This window comes from Aspergillus glaucus, assembly GCF_001890805.1.
Source record: "Aspergillus glaucus CBS 516.65 unplaced genomic scaffold ASPGLscaffold_7, whole genome shotgun sequence".
NCBI classification, from domain to species: domain Eukaryota; kingdom Fungi; phylum Ascomycota; class Eurotiomycetes; order Eurotiales; family Aspergillaceae; genus Aspergillus; species Aspergillus glaucus.
In genome coordinates this window covers 496,764-518,082 of record NW_019170459.1, presented here as the reverse complement: position 1 = coordinate 518,082, position 21,319 = coordinate 496,764, and the positions used below count along the sequence as shown (strand labels likewise).

Here is a 21,319-nt window from a genome sequence, read left to right as displayed (position 1 = left end):
TATGGGGTTAGAAAAAGTTTCCTCAAGTTGCCATTGAAGACATACTACTCGTTTCAAATCCCTCATAGTCATGGCCGGGAGTTACACGCTGAGCCAGCCATACTTTGGCTTGAAGGGAGGATGGTTGACGTTCTGGGTTACCGTTGCATGTGCAACGGATATGATGCTTTTTGGTTATGACCAGGGTGTTTTCGGTATGCTATCTCATGCACATCTTGGCTTGCTAGATGGTGATTCATTGTACTGACTTTTTGCCTTTCTATCCAGCCGGTGTCATCGTCACCAAGGACTTCTTGAACGTACACGGCCTCAACAATAACGAAAGCCTCATCGGAACCGTCACTGCACTATATGATGTTGGTTGCTTCTTCGGGGCAATCGGTGCCATGTGGCTCGGTGAAAGACTAGGCCGGAAGAAGTCTATCCTCACAGGAACCTCGATCATGACCGTCGGCGCGATCCTGCAAATTGCCTCATACAGCGTCCCTCAGATGATTGTTGGTCGGGTCGTTGCTGGAATCGGGAACGGTATCAACACCTCCACTGCACCTGTCTGGCAGGGCGAGACCTCCCAGATCAAGTGGCGAGGAAAGTTGGTGATCATTGAACTGGTCATGAACGTTGCTGGCTATTCGTTATCCAACTGGATGACGTTTGCCTTTTCATTTGTTCCTGGGCCAGTATCCTGGAGGTTCCCTCTTGCGTTCCAGATTGTTTTCATTATCGTCCTCTATGCGACCGTCCCGTGGCTCCCCGAGTCGCCTCGATGGCTGATCAGCTGTGACCGTGACCAAGCAAACGAAGCCCAACAGATCATCGCCGACCTGGAAGGCAAGGACATCAACGACCCCTACATTATCACAGCCTACTCCGAGATTATTGGCACTGTCGAGTTTGAAAGAGCACACGACGTCTCCTGGGGCCAGCTGCTGCGCGGCAAGACAGGTGAGAACAACGGTGATACCCAACCACTCCGCCGTATGATCCTGGGTGCTGGCGCCCAGGCCATGCAACAGTTAGCCGGTATCAATGTAACCTCCTATTACCTCCCCACTGTCCTGATGCAATCCGTCGGACTATCTGAGATGCTCGCCCGTCTGCTGGCAGCATGTAATTCGGTTTCCTATCTCCTGGCAAGTATGGTGGCCATCCCCAAGATTGAGCACTGGGGTCGACGCTCGATACTCATGTTTGCCGCCTTGGGCCAGGGGACGTGCTACCTGCTCATTACTGTTCTCCTGCGGTTCAATGAAAAAGAAGGCTACCCACACCACAAGGAGGTGGCGTCTGCTGCAGTGGCTTTCTTCTTCGCTTACTATGTGTTCTTCGGCTGCAGTTATCAGGGTATCGGATGGTTGCTTCCCGTCGAACTGAACTCCCTAAGCATGCGTACAAAAGGCGCGGCCCTGGGTACCGCAACAAACTGGGCAACTAATTTCATGGTTGTCGAAGTCACCCCCGTCGGCATCAAGAGTCTTGGATGGAAATTCTACATCATCTGGACTGTTTTCAACTTTGCTTTCATCCCCACGGTGTATTTCTTTTATCCCGAGACGGCTAATCGATCTCTGGAGGACATTGACCGGTTCTTCCATGAGAATCCGAGCCTCTTTGTCAACGGTAACCCCGAGGCTGTTAACATTAAGCGGCCGGCCCGCTATGTTGAGATTGAGAAGGAGTTGGTCAGCCAGAGTGCTATTGTTGCTAGTGCTAAGCAAGAGACGAGCGGTTTGGAGGGTCAGACTGGGCATGTTGAAGTTGTTTAACCGTATCATTTGTTTGACGATATAGTTATGTGTACACGATAGATATATCACTACTTAGAACACCCTATACTCTCAGCACCTGATGATGTATATATACTTATGATATCAATTGAAATCTCCCATCAACAGAACCACAATCTCTCCCACGTAACCACCCCTGGTAAACTAAACGAGCCATGGTTAAAACAACCTGCAATCAGGAACTCCGCATGTTCCCTGACTAATCACTCTCCACACTGTGGAGAACGCGGGGAAAGAAGCCGACTGTCTCGTAGAATTTATCCATCGACAAGTCTCCTGCAACTCAAAACAATGGCTACAGCCATGGCGCTGGACCAAGAGCAAGACCTCATTGAGGTGCAAGAGCAGACCAATGGTCATGCGATACCGGAACAGAGTCCTGAAGCTTCATCGGTGAAGAGGAGGCGGGTTAGTCGCTCGGTGTTGCCTACTCGGGTTAGCAGCGCATGCGAAAGATGTCGGCATCATAAGTCGAGGGTAAGAAATCGCCAGATAGGGCTTTTGGGTGATGTGCTAAAGGTGAAGGTGATATAGTGCGATCCATTCCGGCCTTGTTCGTTATGTGTCCGCGCGAATGTGGATTGTCGACCGATTTCGGCGCCGGCACGGAAGGAGAATTCGCGGTGAGCTATTGCGCATGGCCCATATTGTAGGCGCGCATGCTAATGCTTGATAATGTGGTAGTAACGAGAAACCTAAACGACGTCGCCCCAATCCCTCGCGAACGACTCCTACTGAAGAAACCTGGAATATCGACAATGCTCCTCGAAGTGACACGGAGCCTCGAGCAACCACCGCACCCGCACTCGCACCCATGCCAACCGGAGATAGTGACGGCGCCGCTTCAACAGACATGAGCCCACAATCATCACTCGACTGCGGCGAAGCGGAATCAGCAATAGGAATTGCGCGCAAAATCTGCGAATTGGGCAGCCAGCACATCGACGAACGGACTACCTCCGCTATACCGGGTTATCGAGCCAGCACCAGTGCACCTGTTACATACTCTGCGACGATTGGGCAACGGCTACCGATATCTTCTATTCTGGGTCAGCTGCTGCCTCCAATGGAGCTTGTGTATGGGCTGTTGGAGGATTACTTCGATTCCGTACATTGGTTCTCGCTGGTGATTTATGAAGCGAAGTTTCGGAGGAAGCTGGCTTCGATCGCGGATGGGTTTGCGTATCCATCGCAGAGGCCTTTCCTTATACTGTTGACCGTGATGCTTGGGGTGGCGGCGTGGTATAGGTCTCAGAGGAGTGGTACGGAGCTGGTCGACAATGGTCCCGACTGGAAAAAATGGAGCGCGGACCTGGTCAAGCTTGTCGAGGGTGACTTGGTGGAATTAATGGATCAGCCGTCCATCACCGCTGCGCAGACGTGTATTCTGCTTGGGTCGTATCATGTTTATCATGGCCGTCCTAACCTCTCTTTTTCGTTGCTGGGTGCGACTATCAAGATGTCGCAGGCTTTGGGGATGCATCGAGAGCCTTTGAGAGGAAATTTTGAAGATATTGAGGAGAGGAAGAGGGTTTGGTGGACAATTTACACATGGGACCGATTCGCTTCAATTACCTATGGAAGACCATTGGGAATCAACGATAAAGACTGCAACATCAACATGCCAGCAGACGTTTGGGAGAACCCATCGTTTGTCTCTCCAAGGCAAGATCAGAGCTCCATATGCTACTCTCCCTACCAACGGGAGCTGAACCGTCTCTACCTGATTGCATCGCCAGCCCTGGAGATTATATTTGGTTCACGTACCTCGAGGACGTCTGACCAATTGGCCGGAGACACATACGCCGCGCTGGTCAAGGAAGCCACGCAGAACCTCCAAAAATGGCGAAATAGTCTACCAAATCACCTTGTTTTGGATCTTCAGCGGGATTTCCGCTCTGACGGCGGTTCAGATGCGAAAGCATATGCCTTGCAGTCGTTATCGTTGCACCTGACATATGACAACGTCCTCATCGTCATGCACCGACCATTACTAGCGCGACAAGTTGACCATCTCTCTACGACTACAAACGGTCCTTCACCAGGAACTTGTGAGGTAGACCCCATGACCGCCGCATCCCCCAAACCGAACCTCTCCCAAACAGCCAGCTCAGAACTCTGGATGAACGCCGCAGTACGCACATCACGAGTAACAGAACTACCAGTTCTTGCTCAGTTAGCTACAGATAGCCACCTCGTCGCCTTCCTCGCAATCAACCTCTTCAACGCCGCCATCGTCCTAGCTGTAATGGCTCTTTCAGAACCTCTCTCCAACACCGCGCAGGACGTTAAGCGCACTATTACCCGCATTCTTCGCCTACAGGACTTACTTGGCAAGCGATCTGCACTATCGAAACAAAGTACTACAGTGCTTAAGAACGTTGTTACGATGCTTCTCCGTCGCGAATCAGCAGCCATGCTGGCTCCGATTACGGGGGCGAATCAGTCAACGGGGCATCAGAGGGATAAGGATAAACAGAATCTGGGGGATCCTTGCTGTATGTCTGTCGAGGATACGCTGCGGTTACCGCTTGATGCGTCGCTGGAGTTGTCGGATCCGCTTGCGGGCAGTCAGGGGTGGTTGGATGTTAGTAGGGCGCATCGGTTAAATGAGAGTTTGACGTCTGTTCAGTGTGGTATGTTCCTTCCCTTGTGCTTAGGTCATATCAGGTTGCTAATGTAGTTAGTTATGGCTCCGGGTGATATCAATGTGCCTGTTCAAAGTGAGCAGCAGTACGTATCGTCGGAACAATTGCAGCCACAAGGTGTTTGGCAGATGCCGGCCGAATATGAATGGAATGGGACTAGTGCCTCTCCCAGGGGTGTAGAAGACAGCTACCGGGATGTTGAAAGTGGATTGTACTGGTTATGGGACATGGCATGGAATGGAACAGGTGGGTAATTATATTTTTCTTTTATCTATCCCCTTCAAATGTCTAACTGTCTATAGAACAATAATCTAGGCTGCTTTTTTCGCCATATTCTCATCAACCTCCGGACCATAAATCACAGTCTTGATACCAGCACGCCCAAGGACGTTCTTGAACGCATCCTCGACCTGCGAGAACGGATATTCATGCGTGACGATACCATCCAGGTTGATCCGCCTCGAGTTCAACAACCCAACGGCCAACTTAAAGTCCCCAGGCCCATACCGGAAGCAACCCTTGAACACAACCTCCTTGTCACAGATCTGACCAACAGGAATGGAAAGATTCGACTTCCCAAGTCCCACCTGCACAAACGTCCCCCCAGGCGCAACCGCATGCACACCAGTGTTCACGCACGGCTCCGCACCCGTAGCCTCAAGAACCACATTTGCACCATGCTCCAACCCAGCACTCTTCAAAAGCGCCTCCACATTCTCCTCCGGCGAACCCGCGCCCATCTGATACGTATGCGTAGCCCCATACTTCAGCGCACTCTCCAACCGACTCGTCACAATATCAACCACAACAACTGTACTCGCCCCAAACGCCCTCGCAACAGCAACACACAACAACCCCACCGGCCCCGCCCCAAACACGACAACCGCCTTATCCTGCATATCCCCACCAAGCCGACACCCATGCACCGCAACACCAAGCGGTTCGACCAACGCACCGTCCCGCAGCGAGATATGCGGAGGCAACTTGTAGCAGCATTCAGCGGGCACGCGGTAGTACATGCACAGGGTGCCGTCGATGGGAGGGGTCGCGGCGAAGACCATGTTGTGGCACAGGTTGTATCGACCAGCACGGCAGGGTGGGCATGTGTTACAGGCGACACCGGGTTCGAGGGCGACGCGGTCGCCGACTGTGAGGCCCTCAGCTTCTGCCTTGGGACCGAGGGAGGCGATTATGCCGGAGGATTCGTGGCCAAGGAGGAGGGGGTCTGTGACGACGTAGCGGCCGAGTTGGCCGTTGTGCCAGTAGTGGACCTACACGTTATCAACATGAGTTCTTCTTTTCTTCATATTTTTGCTGGGTTTTGGGAAACGTACGTCAGAACCACAGAGACCGGTTGCAACGACTCGAACGATCACATCGCGGTCTGACTTGAGTGTTGGGATATCACGGGTTTCATAGCGGAATGTACTCTGGGGAACGAGCACGCAGGATTGGTTGGTAGTCTGCACTCGTTAGCAACAATTCCATCAAAACCATCAAGAACATAGAGAACTAACGTGTTTAATACCCGACATCTTGTCTTCTTCCTTGTGTCAAGTGTAGTATGTAAACAGAGAGTTGACAAAACCAAGAAAATCCACGGGGACCACAGCTATTTCAACCCCCCGCTCACAACCCCCAATCCCACATTTATTTTTAGCGCCGCCATTTGTGCACTCCGTATTTGTCGGTCGGTTTTTTTCGGTTTATTCAGCCTGAATTGTTTCCACTGTCCGGTTCCGTTGGTTGTGATGTTATGCATGGTTTTTCGGTTCCGGAGGGGTGCCAGGTCGTGGCTGATCCGGTTCCGCGGGGAGATAAGATAAGGTGAGGGTCCCGTGGTTGTGGTTAAATGGGTGCCGGGTAATTGTGCGGGTAAATTGGTGTCACTACGGCGTCATGGGCTGAGAGGGTTCGGTAAATTGTTATTGTTTATGTTGGGGTTGTTTGGAAGGGATTGTACTATATAGAGCTAGTTTAGACCTGACGCCAAGGAAAATAACATGCACAGCAACACTGTATATCCGCGAGTACGGGACCAGTTACCTGACAGACGCCAGTATCAACGACTGCATCATGGTAGATCATATCTTCTTGATCTCCAGAAGTTTACAAGTCAAATAGGAATCAGTTTTTGATAGATTAGGGCTTCAATGTGAGATGGTTCTTGAATCTAGAACGGGATAAGGGAAACATGTATATCTAATCGACAGCCCGCCAGTTTTCACATCTCTATAGGTATAGACATTCGTAACAGCATACATCAATCACTTGTCTCATGTCACTGTTTACCTCTGCCCAAATAAGGACAGAGGAAGACTCTGCTCTCCTTCCTGCTTGTTTCTTTAACGGTGCGTATTGCTTTTGATATTCCCCCAGCATCAGATTCAATAAACCTCCCGGGAAAGGAAGGCCAACTAAAAAACGTATCTGAAAAATGAAATAAACAAAAATAGAACAAAAGAAACATAAAAAGGCGAACCACCTGAACGCCAGCCTGATGCCACTCTGCTTGGTTCCCATCATTCAAGAAACCCGCGCAGTATGGCGGGCAATACTAACATGAAAGAGAAAAAGACGTTCCCGTTACGGAGGGGTCGCAGCACATGGGTATTTATTTTGCGACGGCCGCACTGGAGGCTCATTAGTAATGTTGACCAATCAATAAGCAGGGGGAGAACGAACCTCAGGACTTGTGTCCGGAAGAATGCACCCTTGGTCTTCTCAATAACCTGCTGGTACACTGACTGAGGAGGGTGGTTCATGATGACAGTACCCTCCTGGTAGTCGATTTTGGCATCGACACGAGTGTTGCGGATCAGGTTGACAATCCACTTCTCACCCTCATCCTGGTTCAGACCAAGGCGGGTCGACAGATCCCTGTATACCGTTAGTTCTGATTGCAAACATATTTATAAAAGCGGAACGCACTTGATGTCAATCCGTTGGTGGATCTTGCAGTAACTCTCCGAGATCAAGTGACGAGCAGCCTCAATGAAAGCATCGGCAGCCGAAACGAGGAAGAAGTCGCCCCGGAGCACATTTTCAGCCTCAACCAGCTTCTTCTGGGCCTCCTCGAAGTCAAAGTCGACATAGAGCGCCTTGACAAAGTCGGTGATAGGGTCGCTGTATTCGTAGTCCTCCTGACGCACGACACGGATGAGGTCCTTCAGTTGCCTGTGGTACAAGCTGCTGTTGCGGTGGGCACGGTTGCGGTTGGTGATTACGGCGGCGGCCAGGTAGCGCAGAACCCAGGGGCAGTGAGTCTGGATGGTGTTGATGTAGGCGGGAGAGAAGAAGAGGTCGGTCAGGACATCGCGGGCGGGGTCGTGGTTGAAGAAGGGGAAGAGGGACCAGTGGATCAACCAGGAACGGTTCTGGAGCTGGCCCAGAGGGTTGTTGAATAACCGGGTCTCGATCGAGTCCTTGGCCTTCTGGACTTCCTCCATCGCACCCTCCCAGCTGGTGGTCAGGATCTCCGATGCCAACTTACCCCATGTGGCCGAGGCAACCTTGTCATTGTCGGTGGACAAAACACGGAACTGGTAGAGCAATTCGGCGGCATTCCCGTAGCTTCCGCAACTGTACTGGAATCGTCCGTAGTCGTAGAGGCTGTTGACCATCTCGTTGGTGACACCGTGCTCCTCCTCGAGGAACTTCAAGTTGGCAACCTTGTCGCTCCGCAAGTTGCCCACGACGCCCTCATCCTGCAGCAATTCGGTGATCTTGGCGCTCTCATCCTGGTACTGCTGCATCTTGGCCAGAACCTCCTCACGCTTCTTCGCGAACTCGTCGGGGATGGAGTCCGAGTCGTTGATGTCCTGCCAGAGGTTGGCCACATAGTCGGTCATGTTCGTGTGCTTGAGGAGCTCATATTTCGCACGGGTGAGTTCCTTCTCGTCCTCCTGCCCCGAGCCGAATTCGAGCAGAGGGAACACCAGATGGCGGTCGAGGAAGGGGATCAACTTGGGCAGCAGGTCATACTGGTTGGCGATCTCTTCAGCGGTATTGGGTGGGTGAGCGGCGGCACCACTGAGCAGCGTCTCCGCGGTGGGGGGAGCGTTGGCTGCCATGGCAGCTATATGAATAAGATATAGAGGGAAGATAAAGGGAAAAGGAAGAAAGAGACAGCGTGGACGGCGACGGGGTCTGGTGGTCGAAGTCACTGTGCGGGCGTCGTCTTTGTCGCTGGTGAAAAATGTGGGTGGGAGGGCTGGCGGTGACACTAGTCCCGAAATGGTTTAGTGTAATGAGCTTCGGCGCGGCGCAAAGAAAATCGCGAGAGAAAAGAGAAACCGGATCCCCGACTGGACTGCTTTATTGTGACTTGCAGACTTATCCCGGAGCCTCAACGGTGGCAGAGCTCTTCAAGTTTGCGATTTGATACCTGGGCTGCTCTATCGCGTTGATTGATTCCACTTATACCATTGAGAAACTCTACCACAAAAATGTCCTCCTTCCTCCACCTCCCGGTCTCATCGGCTGTTCGCAAGCAGTCCACCACAATGCCTCTGCGTCTTAACGCCTCCTCCTCCATTGCCTCCCCAAAGACAAACACTTTTTCAACATTATGTTCCTCGTCCTCTAGACTCCCCAAGTGCCGTAAGTCACCTCCCGCGTTGCCAGTTCCATCACATTGCCCATCACACCATCCCACCACGGACCAAGGGCATACATAAAATCACCTCACATACTGACCCCAATCCCAGAACCCCCCCTCCAACGCTCCAATTCCACACCAGCCCTCCCAACCCAACAAACCCGCTCCTTCCTGGCCCAAATCCGCCGCCAAACGCAAGCCCAAACCCACAAAGAGCACACCACCACAACCACCATCCCCCCGCCCTCTGCCGCCAACTTGCAACTTACCAACCTCCCTTACTTCATCCGTCGCACCCCTTCGAATCAATACCCTGTATACCTTGTTACAAAAGCCGGCGGTACCAAGCGGCAGACGAAGGTTCAGAAGACCGAGGGGGATTTGGACGCATTAAGGAGTGATCTTGCGCGGTATTTGGGGTTTGAGTCGGGTGATCTGCGTGCGCCGAAGAGTGCAGATGTTGCGGTTAACCGAGTTACTGGGCATATAATTGTTAAGGTATTTGGGTTCCGGTTACTTTCAGTGTGGTATAAGAAATGGTGCTAACTCATTACAGGGCTGGAGGAAACCTGAGATCCTCAAGTTCCTATCGGAACGCAACTTCTAATCTAAAAAGTACCCTCGAATTGATTTATTTACATCTTATCCGCCGCGTACTCTGTACAACCTCAGCTCTTTATCCATCTTATTCATACCACTCAGAATGAACGGGCGAAACGCACACCTCGCCCTCAAAAAAGTAAAGAATTGTTGGGAGATGTTGGACATGACGAGAAAAGAAACAAAAAAAAAAGAAACTTTAAACCTCGAAAACAAGGACAGCAGAATGACACGAGATCAAGACCGTTTTTCTTTATTATCCCTGTATTATTCTTCGTTTTTGTTGGCGTTCTGCTATTTTCCGTCTCGCGTGTTTCTCTGCACCATCTACTGCTGCTCTCCTTGTACTTGTCAATGTCTGTCTATGAACTATGACTCTTACTCATTCTCATCTCTTCTCGTTTTATGGTTGGCATTGTGTCTTTTCCTCGCTTTCTAGTTTTCTTTAATGGAGATGGCGCAAAAGTAGTCATTTGTTTTTGTCTGGGTATTTATCATCTATGTTTACTGCTTTGATCTACTTTTGACCTAGTATTCAAACGAAATGAAATGAATTGATGCTAAGCAAATCATGATTATTCTATTTATCCACAATTGAATCTGCCTTTTATTTGCTTCAATGACAATAAACAAAACCAACATACTCATACCATTCAACAAGACCCAGACAAGACCAAACTAGAGAGTAAGAACTCAAATGAAAATTTACCGTAGACAACATCATGCATGAAATGAATAATGTAAAAATGATCTCCTCTTCGCCCCGAGGGGGGTTTTGAGCATTGTACAGTGATAAACAGATACACTTGTATGGTCATGCCCCGACAATAATCATCCCAATCCCACCGGACCGGCGCCAAACGACATCAAATGAAACAAAAGAAGAGAAATGAGGCTTTAAGTACTTGGCTTTATATGGTGAAAAAGAGGACAAGAAAGAAACGAGGGAAGGAGGGAGGTTTAAGTATGGAAGGAAGAAAGGACACGAGAGAAACGAAAAGAGGCGATAAATAGTACCAGTTAGTAGGTTCCTTCCGCTTAAAAAAAGACATGAAATAGCAGAGATCACGAAACACACACGACGCCCTCTTGAAAATAGAAAAATGAACACTTGGGTCAATCCGCCAGTCGCGCATAAGTTAACAGTTGCCGAATAACGCCTGGGTCCACTTGGGGCATCAGCAATGCCCCGAGTAAACTTTCTTTCTTCGGGACGATCCCGGATGGGAATCGTAACCCGGAAGTGTCATCCACTTGCTTCGACTTTTCTGCAAGCCGGCGCAGGATCGCCAAGCCTCGGTTGATGATCGAGCTATATGCATATGCTTCCTCTGCTTGTGCTCTCGCAACCTGACTCTGGCGAGCGTGTGGATTGAATGGTGGTGGGACGCGTTCCGTGCTCATTAAGCAGGAAAGCCGGAGAAGGTGGACTGCGAATCCATCAGTCGATTCAAGCCAGGATTTGGCCAGAGGCGCATCGGCATATCCAGCGAGAACATCAGCCGCAAGTAACCCTTGAAGTAGAAAGACCTTGCGAGCATCCGCAAAGGCGAGCGGTTTCCGCGGTTGGTCAGGGATAGCGCAAATGGCCAGGCCAAATGCACGTGTGAGTAATTCCGGTTGCGGTGTCGAAGATGCATCTCCCAAGAAAATGGCACGGAAGTTTGACCGATTCGGATCATCCCGCGCCAGCAGCTTGGCTAGAGCATCCGTCGCTGCGGGTGTGTATTTGTGAATGGCGGCATTATATGGTGTGAACATGATGCTCCCTTCGGAAGAGAGAGTAGGTAGCGGGAACGGAGCAAACGATAGGATGAAATGTAAGAGACAGTGGGCCTCGTCTTTTCCGGATAACTGAATGAAGTGACCAAGGTTACCCAGAAAGATGACAGCGTCCTTCATAAAGTCCAATGTGTTTTGATGCGTTCGCAAGAGCATGTTTCGGGTTCCTAGATAGCGGATAATCGTGGCGATGAGGTTGACGACCGTAGGATTGGCCAATACGCCAAAGTTCGACTCAGTGAACGAGAAATTTCGCAGAATCGTGGTGATACAAATCAGACGATCTACCGCCCGGTCTAGCTCGTAGTCCAGGCTTCCAAACTCCGGAACATCGGCCAGGGATGTCCATTCAGTCTGGCACCCGCGGATGATCTCTTCATACGAAGAGAGGAGCATGACATCTGACACTTCGGCCGCATGCTCTGCCAGCAGCTCAACCTGGTCTTCAGCGCACTCGACTAGACTGTCGACCAGATCGTCGCAGTGTTCCAGCGATATGGGGACGTTCGGCTCGCTGGCAAGCAATGTCAAAGTATCCAATGCCATGCGCATTTCTGCATGGATCCCTGACTTGACGCTCATAGTAAGAGCGTGAATGTCAATCACGCCAAGCTCCCCAAATGCCGGCACGTTGGGCTTCAGCCTTGAGATGTCCTCACCGAGCTGGGCGAATTCATCCACTTGGATAGGGCCATGAAGTTGGCTCTCGGGAAGAACCGTCGGCTTGAACGTCTCCTCAATTGGATGCTGTAATGGCTGATCAGACGACGTGTCAATGGGTTCAGATGGTTTCCCTGGTTGCGCCCCAGCAGTCTTTCCAGGCTGCGCGGCCGGCTGACCTGGTGATTGACTAGTTGGATCTTGTGGTGTCCCCGGGGTTTGGGAAATGCTAAGGCGATGTTGTGGTGGCTTATTCGAAATCTTGGCTTGGGAGGGTGCCGCAAATCCATTCGACGCACTGTGCCCGATGTTATTCGATACCGACGCCGCGCTGCCGGCTGAGGGTTGTGCGAGTGGCTGCGATGCGTCGAAACCCGGGCCCGCCTTATTCGTAGGGGATTGGAATTGCATCGCAGAAGGATCGCTCACGGTTCGGGGCAACGAATTTTGCGGCTGTTGTGGTTGTTGTGGTGGTGGTGGTGGTTGCTGCTGCATTTGATCCCCCGATTGCTTCTGCTGAGTGCTGAGGAAAGCTTGCTCATACGCCGCAAGATTTCGCGCATAGTGTTCTCGAAGTTCTTGGACAGCTATCTGAAATTGCATTGGTGGAAAGTGTAGTTGCTGCGCAATCACAGGCCACATGTTGGCCGCTGAGACCTTTTTCGAACCACCCAGCTTCATGACCGCCGCATATAGCTGGACTAGGTTAATTGGACGACCGCAAACAATGGGCTGAAGATCCAAATGTAGATTTCGCGACATCATGAACTTTTGTAGCGATCTCATGAAACCCTCCGGGCTTGAGGGCTTCTGCTGCATTCGAAGAGCTGCCACCTGCTGGGGTGCCATGGGATTCATTCCGGGCGCCATGGGTCTACCCATCATGGCCGGGTTCATATTCATAGGCCGTGCGGGGTTCTGCATCTGCATGGCTTGCAGTCGCTGCTGCTGAAGTGCCATGGCCTGCTGATACCCCTGGGGCACCGCGCCAAACGGAGCCTGCATGGGTGGTTGAACACCAGCTGAGGTCATGGTCGGTGGTGTCGGTGTGAACTGAGGTGCGACAGCCTGCGCGAAGGGTTGACTGGGTGGCATAAACGTGCTACTTTGCGGCGTGTTCACGCGGCTTGGATGATCCGACTGCGAGGGGGACATCTGCGAACCAACATGGGGGCCGGCGGGCGAGAACGGACTTGGGGAGGCGGTTCCCATTCGCTGGACACTGTTCTGGTCGAAATCTTGCATGACTGGAGACTGTGTGATGCTGGGAGAGGCGCCGCGCTGGAGGTGCTGATACGGAGTAGGATGGGCGGGAAACTGCGGTGTGCCATTTACTGGCGGTTGATACCCCGGGAAAGACACTTGGTGCGGTGTTTGCGAGCGCGACGCGGTTATACCCCCAGGTGCAGGTCGCGGGGACATGGCGACCCCATCCTCGGGGCGCGGTCGTTTGGAGGGGATCACTTGGTTCGGGTTCTGGAAACCGGGAGAGACATTTCGCGACAGGCCGTTGAACATGCGCTGTTGGAATTGATTGGGGTCCGGGGTAGGAGAGGGATTGAGGAAGGCAGCGGAAGGATCAATGGTTGTCGGATTAAAAGTACCATTGTCATGGCTTGGGAGGTTCGGGGCGTCGGCTAGCCAGGCATTCATGTCGTGTGATTTTGCCAACCCATCTGTAGAGCAATAACCCCAAAGGACATGGTTAGCGACTGTTCCAGCAAGAAGGAATGATCCACCGCGTGGCAAAGCGACAATGACAGCACCCCCAATTCGGCATTACCAGCATTCCTGGCCAGCATAACAACCCAAAATCGGGTGCAACTAGACCAATGATAGATTGGGGAACGGACAGACCAGTCTAGACGCGTCGAATTTCTGGGAAGGGTGTATATGTATGTATGTGTGTGTAATGGGGAATAGTGGTTGGTGAGAATATGGTGGTTGAGTCGCGCTTTGTTCTGCGACACGAGGCGAACGAGCAAGCGCAACACCGTCACCAGCGGGTAGTGCGAGTGTGGCCTCTCCCAGAGAAAACGCGATCAAAAACAGACAGGAATAGAATACATACCGACAAAGGCTGGACAACTCTAAACGCCGACTTGCAAGCGGGGGAAAAGAAGCCGGATTCCGAGAGGAGGAGCAGCAGCCAACACAAGCAAAGTAAGCAGGAGAGGGAGGGAAAGTGAGCAAGAAGAACGAGCGAGAGGCTGAGAACGGCCGGGCACGTGACACGCTCAGAATGAGAGGCTTGGCTGGTCACGGGACCACGACGGAAGAGAGGAGGTCTGCAATTGAGCAGGGTTAGTATGGACAGAAAATGGAATATTTTTCGAGAAGAACAATCATAATTAGGGCCAGCATCCCTAGATCCTCCATCCAAGCCCCAGCTAATCCTCTGCAACGTGCTTGGGTGCAGTGCCGGTGGCCGAGAAAAGTGCGTGGTCCCAGTGTGGAACGGACGTGGTCACAAGACAAGCTGTGACAACAAGCAGACCACAGAAGAGGGTGTGTCCGCTTAGGGTAAAGATGGTGTATGTATGGGATACGTACCAAGAAACGTAGATTACCGTCTTTGATTACTTTAAAATAAGAAAAAATAACCTCATACAGTCCGGGGAAAGTGACCAAGATCGTAGAGACTGTCAGAGAACGAACCGAACCTAGGGAAATGCCAGTCCTAGTGGAGGCAACCGGGGAAAACAGACAGGGCCGTGGAGAAAAAAAAAAAAGATAACTAATTCCAAGACCCGGTAATTATGATAATGCCGAGGAACAAACCGTCTTAATCAATAATAATAATGAACGGACTGGAATGACTGCTGGATGGACGAGAGGAACAACGTATGGCAAAAGGAGCAGAAAGTCGGTCCTGCGATTTTGCCGCCGCTGCCGGTGTGCATAGTGCAGCTGCATAAAGATGACTAATTATGCATTTATTCTCTACATAGTACAATTAGACCACTCCAACGAATAACACTCTGCACCACCATGCTACCTATTCCAGTACCAGAGAAATAAAAGGACCGCAGAAATGTCAGATGACTCGGCAAGAATAATAATAATAGTTACCATAAAGTCTATTGGGTTGCAGTCAGCTTTGCCCTAATGACCAATAGCTAATCTATAAAATTCCCCGAACGAAAATGAAGTATACGACAACAGTCTAGCTCTGCTATCACGTTGGATTGCCTTGCTTTGTTTGAAATCAAGTACAACTTCACTCATAATGAATTTCGATGAATCTCGTTGGCAATCATGGATATAGCCAGGGCTATCAAAATCAGTTCGCGTATTTAGCAGGCGAGGGACCAACGCTCTGCACATCTAGAAACGCATCGTCAAGAGCTCGGTTTGAAGTTCTTTTATCTACAAATAATGCAGGTAACCCGAGAAACAGTATTTTAGGGCTTAGCTGGTCCCACGGCTCAGTTGTCTCCCTACAATACCATTATCATACCATACCAGCAACTCAGATATATTTCACACCATAGATCGCAGAAGCCAGCCACCACGAGCCGCAAAGGCAGTATTCGATCGTCAAAAATACATTAGGCGTCTCGCTGAAATCTTCAACTCGGTTTTCTACGTGGATTTTCCGTTCCTAGATCCTTCCGACTATGACAAGTTCTCCATTAGATGCCATCCGTTGATCATAAAGGACGACGGCAGCTACCCTATAAAGCCACAGCCATGCTTCTTCGCCCCTCTTTCGCGAGAGATGTTTGACCGGTATCCAGTCGACCTCGATTACGATGGAGACGAATTTACCTATAATGATACCCGTGGCGAGTTCAAAGACAATGATAAAATGTCCAAAGAGCTAGTGAATGGAAACAACCCCTTGAGAAGCGCGGGATTCTGAAATATCATATGAGCTGGGAGTTTAATGAGTGTCCCAGAAAGGGGCTCCCAGATGGACATACCCTAGACTCGCTCACGGATTGGTATTTCATGATAAGTGGAAAATATCTGAGATATATAACCATCGTACTAATCCTATTCAGTGAATGCAATCTGACATGGGGACCTACGAAAGGGCGCAAGCTCGCATTAGGCCATGGCCTCCCGTATACGATGTTCATGTTAGAGAGCGCAATCCAGGGGGAAGAGAAGTTGCTTCGCGGGGAGGTCCTTGCTATTGTTGTGGCCATACGAACAAGGTGCGCTGCCTGGCCTGTGTGAGCATAAGACTTTCCCTGTGAGTGTCCATCTAAATAGACGACAGCAGTATCTTTACCTGCTAATGGACCCTCAGGTTCTTGTATTTTCTTCTATGGCACCTCTACATGGCAGAATCCTGCAGGCTGTCTACGATGGAATCACGATCAATATATGGAAGACGGGAATATTTGACTTTAGGACCCCAGAAAGAGAGCAGAACTTTCAGATATTTCTGCAACATCTGACAAATGAGCCAATTGGAAATACCAAAGACCTGCCCGTGGTGGAATCCTTGGAGCATCTTTCGCGCCAAAGATAGTCAAAGTCAGTCGTTGAGCTGGATCAGCCAGATAATAAACGATTTATGCCGCTGTGCTTTTCATGTAATTGCGTTTTTTCGTGAGTGATAATGAAACCTCCAGATAATTATTTGGGGTTCATGTTATTGTAGCGTCGAAAGGAAGCGCAAGTGGTGGAATTTATTGTACCCGAGCTCTGGATCACGTGACGCGATGGCAAGCTACGTGACTGAGCCGGGCATCATCAAGCAAAAGCTCCATCGGACGACGAACCTCTACCTCTCGCATACGACTGTATACGTGTTTTCTGTGCTCCTTCTCCTCATATCCTCTCTCTACCGACCCTCTTTTTACTCCTACTGAGAAAAACTCACCATCATGGCCGACGTCGCCGTGGAGAATCCGGCGAACAACGTCACGCTTCACAACAAGCCAACTCCGTTGGATACCATCCCCAACATCAACTCCTTGGAGGGCACAGGGTCTGACGGAGGTGACGAATATGCCACCCTGAAGAGATTGCAGAGACACTTAGAGTATGTCCTTCTGGGTTTCGTGTCAAGTGGTTTAGTGTGGTGGCTTGTACTAACCACTTTGATTGCAGGTACATTCAACTCCAAGAGGAATACATCAAGGATGAACAGAGGTAAATGTCTATCTTTTCGCGTGAACCTTGCAATCATTTTATAGAGAAGACATGAAACTGATTGGCGACTTGACTACAGGAGCTTGAAGCGGGAGCTCGTTCGTGCGCAGGAGGAGATTAAGCGGATACAAAGTGTGCCTTTGGTGATCGGACAATTCATGGAAGCGATTGACCAGAAGTATGGACACATCACCGACATTTCATAAAGTGGCTGCTGACAGTTGTAGCACCGGTATCGTACAGTCCTCGACTGGCTCGAATTATGTCGTCCGCATTCTGTCCACCCTCGACCGCGAAAAGCTCAAGCCGTCCTCCTCGGTCGCTCTCCACCGTCACTCCAATGCTCTCGTTGACATCCTGCCTCCCGAGGCCGACTCGTCTATTGCGATGCTGGGCGAAGATGAGAAGCCCGATGTGACATACGCTGATGTTGGTGGTATGGACATGCAGAAGCAGGAGATTAGGGAGGCTGTTGAACTTCCCTTGACACACTTCGACCTTTACCGGCAGATTGGTGCGTTTTATTGAATTGGGGAGATGATAAATGATAGTGAGGCGTGTTACTGACTGGTGGATCAGGTATCGATCCTCCTCGTGGTGTCCTGCTCTACGGTCCCCCGGGTACCGGAAAGACCATGTTGGTCAAGGCTGTGGCCAACAGTACAACCGCCAGTTTTATTCGAGTAAACGGTTCGGAGTTCGTTCAGAAATACCTGGGTGAGGGTCCCCGTATGGTCCGTGACGTCTTCCGGATGGCCCGTGAGAACTCGCCTGCGATTATTTTCATCGACGAAATCGATGCTATTGCCACGAAGCGTTTCGACGCCCAGACCGGTGCAGACCGTGAAGTGCAGCGTATTCTGCTGGAACTTCTCAATCAGATGGATGGTTTCGAGCAGACAAGCAACGTTAAGGTCATCATGGCCACCAACCGAGCGGATACCCTGGACCCTGCGTTGTTGCGTCCCGGTCGTCTGGACCGGAAAATCGAATTCCCTTCGCTACGTGACCGACGGGAGCGTCGTCTGATCTTCACTACGATCGCCTCCCGGATGTCGCTCTCGCCTGAGGTGGATCTGGACTCGCTGATCGTCCGCAACGAGCCTTTGTCGGGTGCCGTTATTGCGGCCGTCATGCAGGAGGCTGGTTTGCGGGCAGTGCGGAAGAACCGTTACCAAATCATCCAGTCGGACCTTGATGATGCTTACGCCGCGCAAGTGAAGACAGGCCAGGAATCAGACCGGTACGTTTCTTATCCTGGAGATGTGTTGTCCCCCGTTACTAATCTGACATACTTTCTAGACCCGAGTTCTACCGCTAATCAGGCTACTGCTTTCTTCCTTTTACTTTCTTGTGTTATGGGCTGGACTAGGTTGAGCATGGCGCATCATATCTACGCTAGGTAGGCGGTCATATGTAGTACAATAAATAACTCGTCAAGGTGACTTGATACCGACACTGTCCGTACCCCGTAGATAACAACCACGATAATGTCAGGTACTTTAAACGGCCAACAGTATCGGTGTAAGCCCAGGTGCCAAGAGTGACTAGCCGGAATCGGCCCGGTTGCATCATCGTCCAGCTCAGCGATACGATACGAAACATAAAATACGTGGGTATTATTTGCTATAGCAGTGAAGCATAAAATAACAGACATACTCAGGAAGACCTACATAGTCTAGTTTACAGTACAATACAACCCCGTGATCAACACCCCCAAGTGACGCAGTTGAGACCCGCTGATCTGATTGGCCGGCCCGTGGCCTACAGTCGCTCCGCAACCAGATCGGAGTCACGCTCACCCGCATCACCTCCTCTCCGTCTCCAACCTCCATCCTTCTTCTACCTCTCTCTCCCCTTCTTGTTCTTTATCCCATCTCCATCCATCCCTTATTGTTTGTTTCCATCGCAGATACTCACATTCTTTCATCGCAACTGGTTCATTTTTTCACTCTTTTGAGTCTTATCGCCAATATGAAGGCACCCTTTATCGCTGCCGCTGCCCTGCTCGCGGGTGGTGCGTCCGCCGAGGTTCACAAGTTGAAGCTCAACAAGGTCCCCTTGGAGGAGCAGCTGGTGAGTTTGACATATTTTTCATCTCCTGGAAGCCTTAGGTTTCATGAGAAGTAAATACATCGTCAAAGGTGCGGCTCAGATAGCTAATCTAAGCTCCCATTTCTATAGTACACCCACAACATCGATGCTCATGTCCGCTCTCTTTCCCAGAAGTACATGGGCATCCGCCCTTCTGTTCACGAGGAACTGCTCCAGGACCAGTCCATTAAGGAGCAGGGTCGCCACAACGTTTTGGTTGACAACTTCTTGAATGCCCAATGTATGTTTGACCCTTGCAAACGTCCACCAATAGCGCTTATGCTAACTCGTATTGATTCTCCCTAGACTTCAGCGAGATCGAGATTGGTACTCCTCCCCAGAAGTTCAAGGTTGTTCTCGACACCGGTAGCTCGAACTTGTGGGTGCCCTCGTCCGAGTGTGGTTCCATCGCCTGCTACCTTCACAACAAATACGACTCCTCTGCGTCGTCCACAAGCAAGAAGAACGGCTCCGAGTTTTCCATTCAGTATGGATCCGGAAGTCTGAGTGGCTTCGTGTCCAAAGACACCGTGAAGATTGGAGACCTCAAGATTGAGGATCAGCTGTTTGCCGAGGCTACCAGCGAGCCGGGCCTTGCCTTCGCCTTTGGCCGTTTCGACGGTATCTTGGGATTGGGCTATGACACCATCTCGGTCAACAAGATTGTCCCTCCCTTCTACAGCCTGGTCAACCAGAAGAAGGTTGATGATCCCGTCTTTGCTTTCTACCTGGGCGATGCCAACAAGGACGGTGACACTTCGGAGGTCACCTTCGGTGGTGTTGACAAGGACCACTACACCGGTGAACTGACCAAGATTCCCCTTCGCCGTCAGGCCTACTGGGAGGTCGATTTCAACTCCATTGCCCTCGGTGACAACGTTGCCGAGCTTGACAACACTGGTGTCATTCTGGACACTGGCACTTCGCTCATCGCGCTGCCTTCTACTCTTGCTGAGCTTCTGTGAGTCTCCTATACACTGATGCACAGGAATTGAGCTAACCTTTGTGAATAGTAACAAAGAGATTGGTGCTACCAAGAACTTCATGGGCCAGTACAACGTTGACTGTGAGAAGCGCTCATCTCTTCCTGACCTCACTCTTCAACTGGGCGGCCACAACTTCACCATCACTCCCTACGACTACACCTTGGAGGTCCAGGGCAGCTGCATGAGCTCCTTCATGGGCATGGACTTTCCTGAGCCCGTTGGTCCCTTGGCCATCCTGGGAGATTCGTTCTTGCGCAAGTGGTACAGCGTGTATGACCTTGGTAACGGCGAGGTCGGTCTTGCCAAGGCCAAATAAATGATCAGCTCCCACGCCTTTTCACGAGCACAAGGTGATTGAAGGAGGATGATTTATCTCATGGTTTTATGCGTAAATAGGTATATCGCAGGTTGCTTTGATTTTTATACGATCGCTTGGAGACGAGGACGATTCCCGCAGATGGTTGCAAGCACATGCTTGCAACTTGCTTTTTGATGAGCTATTAATGGAATTCTTTGAGTTTAATTGATATCACAGGCTTGTCTAGTATCCAGACAGCCTAGAATTGCTACAAGTACATAATGGTAGAATGGCTTTCAATTAATGCCGAGTGTTTCTTTCAATTGCACTTATTTTTAACCTCATGGCTGTAGTCTGACTTTATACAGCATGATTACCATAGATATTCTTTATAGAAGCAGAATGGCGAGGGATAAAGAACCGTGGTTCCAGTCCTGGTTTTTTGACATTAAACGGTTGACGGTCCCCGCACAAGCCTCAGGCATGAACACCTCTACCGCTGCCTCGCTGCCTTAATGTCATCTCTCTTCCTCGTCTTTCTCTTCCTCTCTCGCTCGTCTTCTTTTCTCCCAACTCAGCTATAAAGCTCTACTTTTCATCACAAATACAGATATTACAACTCCTATATCTATTCTAAATTTGCGATAGCTATTGCGCACGAAGCTACCAATCCTTCTGGCCAAACCGCTTCGCGTCATCTCGTGGCGATTGCTTGCAGCGACAACACCGCCGTCATCATCTCCGCAAGACAAAGC

The 21,319-nt window shown here is 50.6% G+C and overlaps 9 protein-coding genes across 9 annotated transcripts; 6 read left to right on the top strand and 3 right to left on the bottom strand.

Moving 5' to 3' along the window:
* Nucleotides 1–70: 70 nt before the first annotated feature.
* Nucleotides 71–1,766, top strand: ASPGLDRAFT_65552 (sugar porter family MFS transporter; the record flags this gene model as incomplete). Its single annotated transcript, XM_022548909.1, has 2 exons — nt 71–194; nt 268–1,766. 2 exons carry the CDS (start codon nt 71–73, stop codon nt 1,764–1,766), a joined length of 1,623 nt encoding a protein of 540 aa, XP_022402269.1.
* A 324-nt stretch (nt 1,767–2,090) lies between these two features.
* ASPGLDRAFT_123164 (uncharacterized protein) lies at nt 2,091–4,689 on the top strand (the record flags this gene model as incomplete). The annotated part of the gene is made up of 4 exons (XM_022540379.1): nt 2,091–2,264; nt 2,322–2,410; nt 2,472–4,420; nt 4,475–4,689. The coding sequence occupies 4 exons, from the start codon at nt 2,091–2,093 to the stop codon at nt 4,687–4,689; spliced, it is 2,427 nt and encodes an 808-aa protein (XP_022402268.1).
* Nucleotides 4,670–6,171, bottom strand: ASPGLDRAFT_146955 (NAD(P)-dependent alcohol dehydrogenase). The gene is made up of 3 exons (XM_022541901.1): nt 5,953–6,171; nt 5,770–5,898; nt 4,670–5,706 (listed from the first exon to the last, which is right to left on the bottom strand). Exons 1-3 carry the CDS (start codon nt 5,968–5,970, stop codon nt 4,747–4,749), a joined length of 1,107 nt encoding a protein of 368 aa, XP_022402267.1. The 5' UTR covers nt 5,971–6,171; the 3' UTR covers nt 4,670–4,746.
* A 489-nt stretch (nt 6,172–6,660) lies between these two features.
* ASPGLDRAFT_168818 (eukaryotic translation initiation factor 3 subunit E) lies at nt 6,661–8,609 on the bottom strand. The gene is made up of 3 exons (XM_022542677.1): nt 7,367–8,609; nt 7,121–7,315; nt 6,661–7,068 (listed from the first exon to the last, which is right to left on the bottom strand). The coding sequence occupies exons 1-3, from the start codon at nt 8,506–8,508 to the stop codon at nt 7,050–7,052; spliced, it is 1,356 nt and encodes a 451-aa protein (XP_022402266.1). The 5' UTR covers nt 8,509–8,609; the 3' UTR covers nt 6,661–7,049.
* Nucleotides 8,610–8,883: 274 nt separating this feature from the next.
* ASPGLDRAFT_65548 (mitochondrial 54S ribosomal protein mL49) lies at nt 8,884–9,642 on the top strand (the record flags this gene model as incomplete). The annotated part of the gene is made up of 3 exons (XM_022548908.1): nt 8,884–9,037; nt 9,145–9,533; nt 9,592–9,642. The coding sequence occupies 3 exons, from the start codon at nt 8,884–8,886 to the stop codon at nt 9,640–9,642; spliced, it is 594 nt and encodes a 197-aa protein (XP_022402265.1).
* Nucleotides 9,643–10,751: 1,109 nt separating this feature from the next.
* ASPGLDRAFT_34350 (putative ARID/BRIGHT domain protein (SWI1)) lies at nt 10,752–13,730 on the bottom strand (the record flags this gene model as incomplete). Its single annotated transcript, XM_022544422.1, has 1 exon — nt 10,752–13,730. The coding sequence occupies one exon, from the start codon at nt 13,728–13,730 to the stop codon at nt 10,752–10,754; it is 2,979 nt and encodes a 992-aa protein (XP_022402264.1).
* A 2,297-nt stretch (nt 13,731–16,027) lies between these two features.
* On the top strand, nt 16,028–16,614 carry ASPGLDRAFT_45550 (uncharacterized protein). The gene is made up of 2 exons (XM_022546275.1): nt 16,028–16,278; nt 16,336–16,614. Exon 2 carries the CDS (start codon nt 16,354–16,356, stop codon nt 16,558–16,560), a length of 207 nt encoding a protein of 68 aa, XP_022402263.1. The 5' UTR covers nt 16,028–16,278; nt 16,336–16,353; the 3' UTR covers nt 16,561–16,614.
* Nucleotides 16,615–16,805: 191 nt separating this feature from the next.
* rpt3 (proteasome regulatory particle base subunit RPT3) lies at nt 16,806–18,644 on the top strand. Its single transcript, XM_022546274.1, has 6 exons — nt 16,806–17,076; nt 17,145–17,186; nt 17,266–17,364; nt 17,414–17,700; nt 17,766–18,429; nt 18,489–18,644. The coding sequence occupies exons 1-6, from the start codon at nt 16,919–16,921 to the stop codon at nt 18,505–18,507; spliced, it is 1,269 nt and encodes a 422-aa protein (XP_022402262.1). The 5' UTR covers nt 16,806–16,918; the 3' UTR covers nt 18,508–18,644.
* Nucleotides 18,645–18,866: 222 nt separating this feature from the next.
* On the top strand, nt 18,867–20,789 carry ASPGLDRAFT_45548 (uncharacterized protein). Its single transcript, XM_022546273.1, has 4 exons — nt 18,867–19,262; nt 19,371–19,521; nt 19,587–20,241; nt 20,294–20,789. Exons 1-4 carry the CDS (start codon nt 19,161–19,163, stop codon nt 20,580–20,582), a joined length of 1,197 nt encoding a protein of 398 aa, XP_022402261.1. The 5' UTR covers nt 18,867–19,160; the 3' UTR covers nt 20,583–20,789.
* Nucleotides 20,790–21,319: the final 530 nt, after the last annotated feature.

Bases quoted from the DNA above. Each gene is read 5' to 3' on its own strand.
- ASPGLDRAFT_146955 (XM_022541901.1), bottom strand. The intron at 5,707-5,769 runs GTACGTTTCCCA...GATAACGTGTAG, and splicing joins CCGGTCTCTGTGGTTCTGAC to GTCCACTACTGGCACAACGG.
- ASPGLDRAFT_168818 (XM_022542677.1), bottom strand. From the start codon at position 8,508: ATGGCAGCCAACGCTCCCCCCACCGCGGAGACGCTGCTCAGTGGTGCC. The intron at 7,316-7,366 runs GTGCGTTCCGCT...AACGGTATACAG, and splicing joins CACCAACGGATTGACATCAA to GGATCTGTCGACCCGCCTTG.
- ASPGLDRAFT_45550 (XM_022546275.1), top strand. From the start codon at position 16,354: ATGGCACCTCTACATGGCAGAATCCTGCAGGCTGTCTACGATGGAATC.
- rpt3 (XM_022546274.1), top strand. From the start codon at position 16,919: ATGGCCGACGTCGCCGTGGAGAATCCGGCGAACAACGTCACGCTTCAC. The intron at 17,077-17,144 runs GTATGTCCTTCT...CTTTGATTGCAG, and splicing joins AGATTGCAGAGACACTTAGA to GTACATTCAACTCCAAGAGG. The intron at 17,187-17,265 runs GTAAATGTCTAT...ACTTGACTACAG, and splicing joins TACATCAAGGATGAACAGAG to GAGCTTGAAGCGGGAGCTCG.
- ASPGLDRAFT_45548 (XM_022546273.1), top strand. From the start codon at position 19,161: ATGAAGGCACCCTTTATCGCTGCCGCTGCCCTGCTCGCGGGTGGTGCG. The intron at 19,263-19,370 runs GTGAGTTTGACA...CCATTTCTATAG, and splicing joins TCCCCTTGGAGGAGCAGCTG to TACACCCACAACATCGATGC. The intron at 19,522-19,586 runs GTATGTTTGACC...GATTCTCCCTAG, and splicing joins CAACTTCTTGAATGCCCAAT to ACTTCAGCGAGATCGAGATT.